The 11343-nt window shown below is 25.4% G+C and overlaps 1 protein-coding gene across 1 annotated transcript; it reads left to right on the forward strand.

Moving 5' to 3' along the window:
* Nucleotides 1–3649: 3649 nt before the first annotated feature.
* Nucleotides 3650–7093, forward strand: LOC145834262 (uncharacterized). Its single transcript, XM_082941644.1, has 4 exons — nucleotides 3650–3698; nucleotides 5935–6108; nucleotides 6292–6369; nucleotides 6971–7093. The coding sequence occupies exons 2-4, from the start codon at nucleotides 5937–5939 to the stop codon at nucleotides 7045–7047; spliced, it is 327 nt and encodes a 108-aa protein (XP_082797770.1). The 5' UTR covers nucleotides 3650–3698; nucleotides 5935–5936; the 3' UTR covers nucleotides 7048–7093.
* The last annotated feature ends 4250 nt before the right edge of the window (nucleotides 7094–11343 follow it).

The following is an 11343-nucleotide window of genomic DNA, read 5'->3' on the forward strand; positions in this document are numbered from 1 at the left end:
ATTATCTCTTTTAATGTAGACCATCATAACATTCTTTATATGAAACTTTTGTTTTTGTTTAACTTAGAATAATTTTTGAAATTTGATAAATTAAAATTTTATATTTTTTATGTAACTGAACTTATTTTGTACATTAACTAACTTTATGAGCTTAGAAAAAATTACAAAACTTTAGCATTTGCTTAAAATATTGAATAGGTTTGACTGTGGTTTTAAAACATTATTATGTTCAATCAGAACTTTTATTGTATTTTATAAAAAAATACAACGTTTATTATTACGGAATGTTTTTTAAGCGGTTTGTAAAAAAAATATTTGGCGTTATAAGGCTTTTTAATTAAAATTATAGTTTGTTGTCAAAAAAGTGCTCTAAAGTTTGATTCTAAGACCTAATGCACAAAGAACCTTTTGGTTATCGAGTCGTACACCACGGATACCTTTTAACGTCTTGTCCAGGATAGTTTGTAATTGTAATTGCTTATCAATTGTAATTATGTAATTAACTGGATAAAATATTTAAAGTACTAAAAATTTATTTATAAATAAGTCTTTTAAGGTGTTAGATACCTGTTGAAACATAATAAAGTTCTGCTGAAAATTAATTCATTGGCAATTTATTTACTTTGTTTTTAAAAGTCAATTGGCAGATGTTATAACATACACTTACAATTACTTATTAAATAAGTTAACGATTTAGAAAAATTTTAAGGCGTGTAATAAAGATTTAAACAATTACTTTTTAAACATCTTTATATAAACTACTTTTTATACAATTAACTAAAGTTATAGTTCATTGTAAAAAGTCTAATACATATTTAAATAGTTAGAAACTCTTTTATCGAATTGTTGTCTAGTACTAGAACTTTAAGTAAATAAAACTTAACATTAAACGTGTATTATAAGTAATTTTATATAGATTAAACTATAATGCATATGAAAGCATTAATTTAATTATAAAATACCACTACAGCTTTTGAAACGGTTTAAAAGACACAGAAAATCTGAAATTTACATATTTAACAAAGTTAAATAAATCGAATATGTACTTCCAAGAAAGTTTTTATTAAACAAAATAAACTTTTTTTTTTTAATTCTAAAATGTTGTAACTAATTTTTCATAGTAATCAAATGCTATAATAAAAATACATTAAGTTTCTAACTTCATTTGGTAACTTTTAAATTTGAAAAATTAAATCCTTTTTTTATACACTTTTACTATAAGAACTTTTAACAGTTCTTGAAAATGATTAATTTTTACTTAACAAAACTTAAGGTCATTTTAACGTTGAAAAGCCAAAATATTGATTGAAGACTGAATTTTCAAAGTCTTTCAAAAACTGGCACCGTGCGTTGATGACTCTTTACATTTAAAAAGCTTGGGTGGTTTTAGAATACGTATAAAAGTCTGTCATAACTTGCTGTGATAGGAAATAAATCTATTGACGTTAGTATTATCCCTCAAAACCACTGAATATTCCTACGAGATGTTCGTCGACACTATTTAGTACTTCAAATTTTGCAGCGAAAACAGCATTTAAAATGTAGTCTCTTTCTTCTTATTTATTTCAGTCGTCCAGACTGGATAGTAAGGTGTTGTACTTGTGTAAATACGTTTGAGATAGTGTTTAGTCCAATGGGCTCTAGACTTACTACTCCATCTAGATAAAGAAAACTTAAAATTAAAAAAATCAAATAAAATTATACCAAACACTTACCTTGACTTAAACAAAGTTTTTGATTAGTTGTTCGTGACAACTTGAAATTAAAAATATTATTAGATTGTATTTTTTGTATATGAAAAATAGAAAAAAACTTTTTATTTATTCCTAACTTCATTAAACTTTAAGTGATGATTTTTATTTTTAATGTTGTATAATTATAAATTTCCTTTAACTTTAAGAAACATTTGTTTTATTAAAACTTAGTATTCTTTCAAAAACTTTTGATTGTTTTTTTTTAAATTTTTACTTAATTAATCTTTGTAAAACTGTACTAAAATATTAATAATGGATTTAGATAAATAGTTTATAGTACTTGTGCAATAATTTAAAAACTAACTGTTATATTCAAATAACTTTTTTCTTAAGGCTAAAATTCCTTACAATATATAATTTTAAAATCTTGTAAAATAAGTAGTTTTGTACAAAGGAAAAGATGCTGTAGGATTTTTCTGAAGGTTTATTTTACTTAGTGTTATTTTTAACTTGCAAAACTATGAGAGATTTTTTTGTAAAATTTTTTGATAATAGTACAGTTAACGATCAAGAGTTGCGATTTTAATTTTTAAGTTTAAGCAACAGTCAACTTACGTTAAGTTATGCAGTGCACGTATTTAAAATTTAACTTCTCATTGAAAAAACGCTTTAAGATAAACCTATGATTGAAATTTTCATAAGAAATAGCTAGCATAGTTATTGAAGTAATAAAAGTTATAGTCACTAATGATTTTTTTTTCTCAATAATAATATAGGTTTAAAGAATAAAACTCATTTGGAGAATATAGTAACAAAAAATTAAAAGTATCTGGTCGTAAAAACACATCGTTTAATAACTTATTAACTAAATGACCAATAGTAGCATAGTGAAAAGCCAACTAGTTCTTACATCGTATTTTTATTAACAATGTACTTGTGCAAGGTCGTATCATAAGTTAGTAAAGACTAAGAAAATACTAATTAAAACAGTTTTTGTGTAGTTATGTTATTTATTAACCTTAAGTAAAAAATAATTGGAGTTTAGATATCTAATAGTACTAATTAAATATTAATTATCAGGTGTTATATCTAAACAATTTACTAACAAATCTTCATAAATCATAATGCGTCAATCATTAAAAAAAAAAAGCAAGGATAGTTTTTAACTTAATTGGTAAGTTGTTATTTAAATAAAACTACACTTATTTGCTTTTCACATTACGGTTTACCACAAATAAACACTCACAAAAATATTTTATACAATCAAATATTAATTATGTTTTTATAATTCAATACAAAGTTTTAAATTTATTTACTTGTTTTAATTATTAAGTCATATGTTAAACTTAGAGCTACACTTTTTATATTTTTTTCATTTCAAACAGAAGCTTAATATATAAGTTTCATTAAATCTAGCTGTTTAATACTTCTGAAGTAGGTTTTTATACAAAGTATAAAAAATAAGTAAACACAACTGCTAGACTTAAGCCATAAACTAATTATGGCAACTGTACATTCTATTTAAATTTTATCATATCATAAAACAAGTTTACGAGAAAAAGCCTATGTTTAAACAAAAAAAAACTGTTTCTTTTAAACTTTGTTAGAAATATAATTGGCAAAAATTTTTATGAAAATAAATTTAGTAATTTTCTTAATAAATTAAATTTAAGGGCAGCGAAAAGCGCAGTTAGTTTGTGAAAGTAGGAAAGCTAGTTTATTAATTATTGCCACACATATATAAAGATACTATTTTTATGAATAAAATTTACAATATTTAACGTATTGAAAAAGCTTAAAAACGTTTTAGTACTAAAATAAAACTACTAAACAGTCATAGCATGAAAAACTATTTGGAATAAAATTGATTCTATTTTTAAACAGGCCTTGGTATTTACTTTTTTGCTATTGTAATGCTTCTATGTCATTTTTTTGGTTTTCACTTAAGCATTGTATAAGCTTCTTAGACACCAAGTTGCAAAGACTGTATACCGACTTGTCTGAGTGAGTTAAGTTATTATATATTTTTGATAAATTATATATTCTTAAAATAAATGTCAAGTATTTAATCTTGTTTTTGTAGAAAAAATCGTTATTCTTTTATTGTGTTTATAGTTATGCTCTCAAATTAATTGTAATGATCACCTTAAAGACAGTGTTTGTAAACTGTAAATAAATTAACCATTTAATAATAAAAGCATGATAACTATATGAATGGATAATGAGTATTTAGCTGCCAGGTTATTATTTATGCAGATTTTTTTCCTATTTATAAATTATTTCCACGCTTTTACTAATTATATATTTATCAACATTAAATAGTGATATATAAGGTTGTAAATAATATTTTGTCTTGCACTTTTGACAATCAACTTTATCTCATAAATATTGCAGCCTATAGTTAATGTATTATATATTTGTACATAGCTTAAAAGAAAAAGTTCAAATGACACATGTCCTTATTTTGGTCATTGAATTAAGTTAAATAACAATTAGTAATAATGAGTGTTTGTTTTAAATATTTTAACAAAATGTTGGGGATAAAGAAATTGTTTATTCAGAATTATGTAATGATGGTATTTGATAAACAGTAATTTTTGTAAAATTGACTTTTTTAGTAAAAGTCCAAATGCCACCAATTTAAATGTTATAGTCAATGAAAGAAGTTCATTTAAAGTTCTTAAAATCATAATAAATATGATCAGTTTCAATTTACCATAATTGAATAACTGAAGGGTTTAGAGATTTAATATAATTATCATGTTGAAAGACAGATCATTTGTGTCATTTGTGGAAATATGTTATAATATTAACTATTCACCAAAAAAAATGTCATTTCTTACACCTTATAAAATATGCTATTAAATCCATAAATATAATATAAACTTCAAGTGCCATTTTACCAAAATTTTGAGAAAAATCAAAGATGGGACAATGTTCCTATTTTATTTGAATGTTCCTATTTAGTTGTATAAAACATTTCAAAGTTTCAGGCTTAACAACTTGATGGGTAGGGAGTTGTATAGAACAAAATTTATTTGAAACTATCATATAGTTAAATTTCTGCCCTCATATCAGCGCCCTCAGATTTGCATATTTATTTTTATTATAATTTACAAGTAGTTAACACTTTTTAGTTACAGTAAGATTTTTGTTGAATATAAATAAGTTTATGGTTGACAACCATATTTACCAAGCTTCAATACTCCTATAATAAATTTGTTAAAGCAAAATAATGATAATATAATAAGTTAAAAGTAGTGTATTTTTGTATATTTTTGAGGAAGTTAACATCCTTCATAACTAAATTGGTGAGAATTCTTTTGTGCCACTTAAAAAATATCATACTGCCAATTAACCTTAATAATTTGTATAGTAATCTTTTCAGGTTTAAATAGAAATTCTGTAAAAATAAATAATCTGAAATTCATGTTAATTAACTTCCAAAAATTGAATAATATCATTAGACCTTGGTTATCTTTTACTACCTTGAAAACATTTAAATACTTATTTTTTCTTGGATGAAATTATAAATGAACATGCTCAGGTCCCCTTGATGCTGTTTAATAGGTTGGCTAGGATTAAGGTCCCAAGTGATAAATCTTTTTCAGTCTTAAATAAGTACCAAGTTTAAAAGGTAATAATTAGCACATAAAGTGTTTATGCAGTGTAATCAAATGTATAATTAATGAGTATTTATTTATTATTGAAAAGATAATGTACACCATTGAACTAAAGATCAATTTATTAAAGTTAAGATTTGTGTTTTATAAAACAAGTGTTGAGCTGTAAGTTTAGTAAAGATGGCCAGTTTTTCAAAATTGCTCTTGCACGAGTTTTCTGTTCTAATTCAATGGACTTAAAGCATTAAAAAAGAGCTAAATCAATGGTTGAGTCATAACTACTGCTTATACGTTGTTAACAAATCGTAACTGCAGATTTAAGCTTCAACTACATTATTCAGACTTATCATTAAATTACCACGAGCTAGATCCAACACTAATTTAAATTTTCTTGTGACATTACATACTTGTAGTCCAGAGAATAGAGTCAAATTTGATTACTATTTAACAAATTAAAATTTGAACCTTTTAGCTTTCTTACTATTTGAAATGCACAGTTTGTACTCAATAATAATTTCTTATGTATTTAAGTTTGATTTTATCTATTGTTTCACGTTTATCTAATAAATCTTAATTTTACCGTAACCAGTGTTCTAAATTTGTTAACTTTTTTCCAGAAATGCGTTACATAGCAGCTTACCTTTTGGCCACCATGGGAGGCAATGACAACCCTTCTGCTGACGATGTCAAGCAGATCCTCGGATCCGTTGGCGTTGATGTTGATGAGGAACAACTCAACGTTGTCATCCAACAACTCGCCGGAAAGGACGTTAATGAAGTCATGGCCAGTGGTGAGTGTTCTTCATTAAGTTTGCATGAAATAGTTTAGAATTTATGCTCATGATGACAATTATCAAACCTGAATCACCATGTTGTTTTACTTCACTTTGACCTGAAGCATATTTATTTTACTAATGATTTTACAATTGTACTGATTTAATGTATAATGAATAACACGTTAATAATTATTGCAGGAGCTGAACTTCTCGCCAGTGTACCATCCGGTGGTGCCGCTGCAGGAGGAGCTTCCGCTGATGCTGCCCCAGTTGAAGGTTAGCAGACTTAAATATTTTGCTTAAAAAAAATTAAATCGTTCAAAGTATCAAATTATACTTGTGCAATAAAAATCATTATGATCAAACAAGTTTGAATAATTTTTTTGTCAAATTAAAAAAATTGAAATTTTTAAGTTGTCAAATCAAAATATATTTAAATAAAGCCTTATCTATTGATGAATTTAATCACATTTTTATGTGTAGATTATTAGGTCTCACAGAATTTTTTATATAAGTAATAGTCGACCTAAAAAAAGTAAAATAACTTTTTTTTGTATATATCCCTTAAATTCTTAAGTATTTAATGTTTGCATATATGTTAAAGTAAAGTTTTAGATACTTTGAACGTGATTTCTAAAATCCTTGTATAGTTCATTAAAAAAATTGTATTAATGATGTTGTACATAAAATTAGTTTAAAAAACCCTTCTTGATTCTTACGCAGTTATAGCATATACATGGCTATTGCTGCATTTACCTGAAGGAACATCAAAGTTCTACTATTGTCCTTCAGTGGCATGTAGATACATTTTAATAGTCTTAAAAAGGCTTTTTAATATAATTTAGTGAGCCTACTCTAACTGATTTAAAATTTACAGAAGCCAAAGAAGAGGAAAAGAAAGTAGAATCCGAGTCCGAATCTGATGACGATATGGGATTTGATCTTTTCGGTTAACTTTCTTTAGATCGTGCTTATACAATAAATTAGACAATTTATATTATTTCATGTGTTTGTTTTCTATCTACTCAATTCGCGATTATATGGTAGTCGATTATATGTATAGTTTATAAAACTTTCGTAGAATATCTGAAAATGAAAAAGCTATTTAATATGCGGTAAAACTATAGTTTTGAGTTTTATCACTTTGAGTTTTGAAGGTTCAAAATGTAGCCATATAATCTTATAAGAAGTTGATACAAGCAATATATTTCAAGTATACAACATTTAATTCCATGTTAGTTCGCTTCTAGATTTTTAAATATAGTACAAATGTGATTTAATAATTATTATGAATTTAATAACTGTGTTGAGGATGAGATATTAAGTACTTAAAGTGGACACAACTTATTATGTAAATGGTACAGTAAGAATTGTAAGTATAAGCTAAATTAATAATCTGTCCACCTATTATTAAAAAATACTGTACAAATGATAACATCACATCTATACTAATTAATTTTTGAATTTCTACAGTTTCTTACTAACTAAATACACATAGGAAGACATCTCCAACCCATAGTATTAGATCATTTAGCAAATCTAAGATTTAATATCTACTCTTCTATATAAGCCCAACTTTTTGGAACTGCCTCAATAAGTTGCAAAATTTTTAACTTACCCTAAACTTCCAATTAATAATATTTTTGATTTGAGGAAATAACGCCTCTATAGTGGGTGTAAAAGTAATTTAATCTATGCGGTTATAGAATAGTAAGTGGGCAAAGAGGGACCATTATGGGCTGATGATAATAACAGGGTGGCTATAATCTGGAATTAAGGTAAAACAAAAAGTTTTCAACAAAAATCATTAGAACACTGGAATTTGTTAAAAATTCCCATATGTTAATTTTAAAACTTTGATATAAAATTAATATTAAAAATGGCGTTATTGTATCCTTTAATTGTTTCACTATTAAATACAGTTTTAAAGAAAATACCCAAATGCGTGTACTTACAAAACCTGGAAAAAGTTTCTCAAAATCCAATGGCCAGCCCGTAATTCTTCATATTATAATATCATTAATTTCAGCTTGCCAATTGATTTTTTATGCTATTGTAATGGTCTGAAAATTAAAAGTGGTGATGGGAAACTTTTTAGATTCCCCATTTTGACATTAGTGGAAAGTTGTAAAACCCCACAAGGTACATTGTGGCATATTTATCTGGTAGAAATTTTACAAAGCTAAAATGCATTCAAACATGCTCCTTTAATCACTAATTTTAGAAAATTGCGTGTTTTAACAGGAAATTTTTGCAAAGAGCGCTTAAGCTAAACAAAAAAGAAACCACTAATATTTTCCCCTGTATCTTGCTTGAAGATAAATTCTTTCATCAAATTCTTTTACTATCAAATTATATTGTAGCCATCTTAACATTAAACTAAACCTATGTATTTTTTTAAGTTTCAGGTGATCAGCTAGTTAAAGGTTTGTCGAAAAACCAATTATATAATAAATGCAACTAATACGTGTTTTTCGTTCAATAATTTAATTTATCTTGCTAGTTTCATTTAAAAATAATAAGTTTTACAGAAAGACTAATATTAGCATATGATCTTACAAAACGTCCTATAAAAATAGATGGAAAATATATATGATCACGAAATATTTTCATCCTGAAATGCTGGATATTATGTCGAAAAGTTTTAAGTAAGTTGACATAAACTTTAGATCGGCAAACTAATACCAATCAGAAATATTTGGTCTATCATTAGACAATTTATTTTTATTATACACTTATGCAAGTTAAATTTATAGAAAAACTGTAGCAGGTAAATACTTTTCCTAAGCCTCAGACTAGTTTTTGTGACCATTAAATACACTTTGTCCTGGTTGTGTAGCTTTTTATTTCATTCATTAATAAAATTTATATTACAGTTATGCATTTAACAATTATATTTTAAGTAGAATTGTATAAAGTTAGGGTAACTCTCAGGGGGTTTTTAAAAAGGCGTTTTCTAGTAAACTAAGTATGTTATAAAAAAGCTAGCTGACACTTAGTAATATCGTTGTAAACTAAAAGAAAAGCATTGTTTTAAAACAAATAATTAGAATTTAATAAAAAAAATTTAATAAAAGTTATTTACACCATAATTTAGTACACTAAGGTTATATAAATTATTTTAATATAATACATTTTTCTTTTTTATCTCTTAGTAGTCTTTGGTGTGTATATATAAAACAGTAGTTTTCTAATCAGTACAATATATACTAAATTAGTTAAATTTTGATACAAAAAACAATTAAATTTTAAAAACAGTTGATATGTTTTTATGATTGTATTATAAGGTAAAGTATTATACTATATGAACACCATTAGAAATAGTATAACAGTGACTACGTTCGTAAAATAAAAGATTGAAAAACTTAAACACTAATCCTTGTACGAGAAGAAATGGCACTAGAAATTATACTAGGAAATTGTGCCGAAGTTTGTCCGACATGGATAATATTGCTGTTTTAAGTAAAATATTTTTGAACCTTAAAACTCACATGCAGTTCTGCAGTGTTACATAGACTGATCCCTTATTTGTGGTGTTCAAAAGGAGCCGCTACTAGCAGTACCTACACTTGTTTAGTATTTTGTACGCACTTGGAATGCTCAATTTTTATTAGAAATGTTAGTGGTAAAATACAACCCTTTAAGAAGAATTTAGGAAAGTAAACTATAAAAATTTTTTGAAAAAATTTCCATACAATTGAACTGCTATACGTTTCTCTCATTGCAAACACCTTAAATTTTTTCTGTTTTACTTAACTAATTTGAAAAACTCAAGCACTTTTATATTTTACGGTTTTAGGATCCAGAATCCAAAAGAATTGTTACTATATTATTAAGCTTCTAAGTTTCTTTAGCGATTCTTAGGCTTCAAAACAGTCTATTGACAGATCCTTCTTGTATGAATTTGTAAACCAAATAAAAAAAGTTTAATACATATTCAAAAAGCAGTACAGTAACTTTAAGCTATACAAATCTCCTTTTTTATCTTCAGTCTATATAAAAACTTAAAAGCGAAAACAATTTTATGTTGAAAAATTTATGGAACAAAATTAGAAAATCTTAACAACTTTTGGCCACCCTGTGTACGGCACTAAATCGGTAAAGTTTTATATTGTTAAGTTATACTTCAAATGGAAAAAAAAAAGTTTTCTAACCGAATGGAAATCATGTTTAAATCTAGAGCCTAGTAGTTTGTAAATTAGAAGGGGTGTACCACAAAAATTTTCAAGCACTATAAAAAGACTAAAAAATTGTAAACATCTCAAATATTAAGTAAAAAAAAGTTCAAAGATCCAAGAAAACTGCTCTAATATAACTAAACTATGATTTCAGTGTAATGATTAGTGTATAGATAACTGTTATTTTTTGCATAAAACAGGGATACAATCAGAAAAGCTTCAAAGTTTAGTTTTTATTACTAGTAAAATTCTTACGTACACTTTCAAAAAAAATTTGCTTTAAGCTATTGAATTGCTTGTTTTTCTGAACTTATTATTTATATTTGCTTAAAAAAAACTATTTACATATGCTTTATTTAAAAGTAGTAATTAAACAAATATAAAACTATCAATCATTTTATATATAAAAAGTTTGGTATAGTTTTTCTAGTAGAGTTTCAATGAAAACTATAATTCAATAAAGTATGTTTGTGTAGCAAGATATAGAGTTTTTTTTTTCAAAACAATTTAATATAGTGAATTAGTAACAAAATAATGATTAATTTTGAAACTTTTTTTTTCTTGTTTTTCTCCGTACATATTTATTAATCTTAAGAAATGCACAAATTTTTTTTTACACCGAAAAAGAAACTTGTTTTCGTCGACCATTAATTTAAAAATTATATACTTTATCTGACGATACTACTTCGGTAGTACATCGATATTTTAGAGACACTTCTATTTATAAGTGTTGGAATATAAACTCCATGTTCCACTTTAAACCATTTTTAAATATGGTTTATATCTACAAGTCTTTGAAATATGTTAAAGTAAATATATACATATTATAGTAAATATGTTATAATAAATATAATAATATACTTTTCGTAATTGATGCTTACTTCTTTTCTAGCTTAACTACACTTTTTATTCATTCATAACGCTAGTGTTAACCACTCCTAAACAAAAGTCTAACTCCGCAATTAAAATTAAGTAGATTGCAAAGTAAATTTATTAGAAAATAAGTAAATTTGTTTGTAAAACTTTTATTGAAAACTAGATTATTAAGAACATATTTTTGTTTTACAAAATA

Source organism: Thalia democratica, chromosome 4, assembly GCF_965202585.1.
Source record: "Thalia democratica chromosome 4, ktThaDemo2.hap1.1, whole genome shotgun sequence".
In the NCBI taxonomy this organism is placed as follows: domain Eukaryota; kingdom Metazoa; phylum Chordata; class Thaliacea; order Salpida; family Salpidae; genus Thalia; species Thalia democratica.

Excerpts from the sequence above, each read along its gene's own strand:
- LOC145834262 (XM_082941644.1), top strand. The coding sequence starts at position 5,937 with ATGCGTTACATAGCAGCTTACCTTTTGGCCACCATGGGAGGCAATGAC. Across the intron at positions 6,109-6,291 it reads TAATGAAGTCATGGCCAGTG|GAGCTGAACTTCTCGCCAGT; the intron begins GTGAGTGTTCTT and ends TAATTATTGCAG. Across the intron at positions 6,370-6,970 it reads TGATGCTGCCCCAGTTGAAG|AAGCCAAAGAAGAGGAAAAG; the intron begins GTTAGCAGACTT and ends TAAAATTTACAG.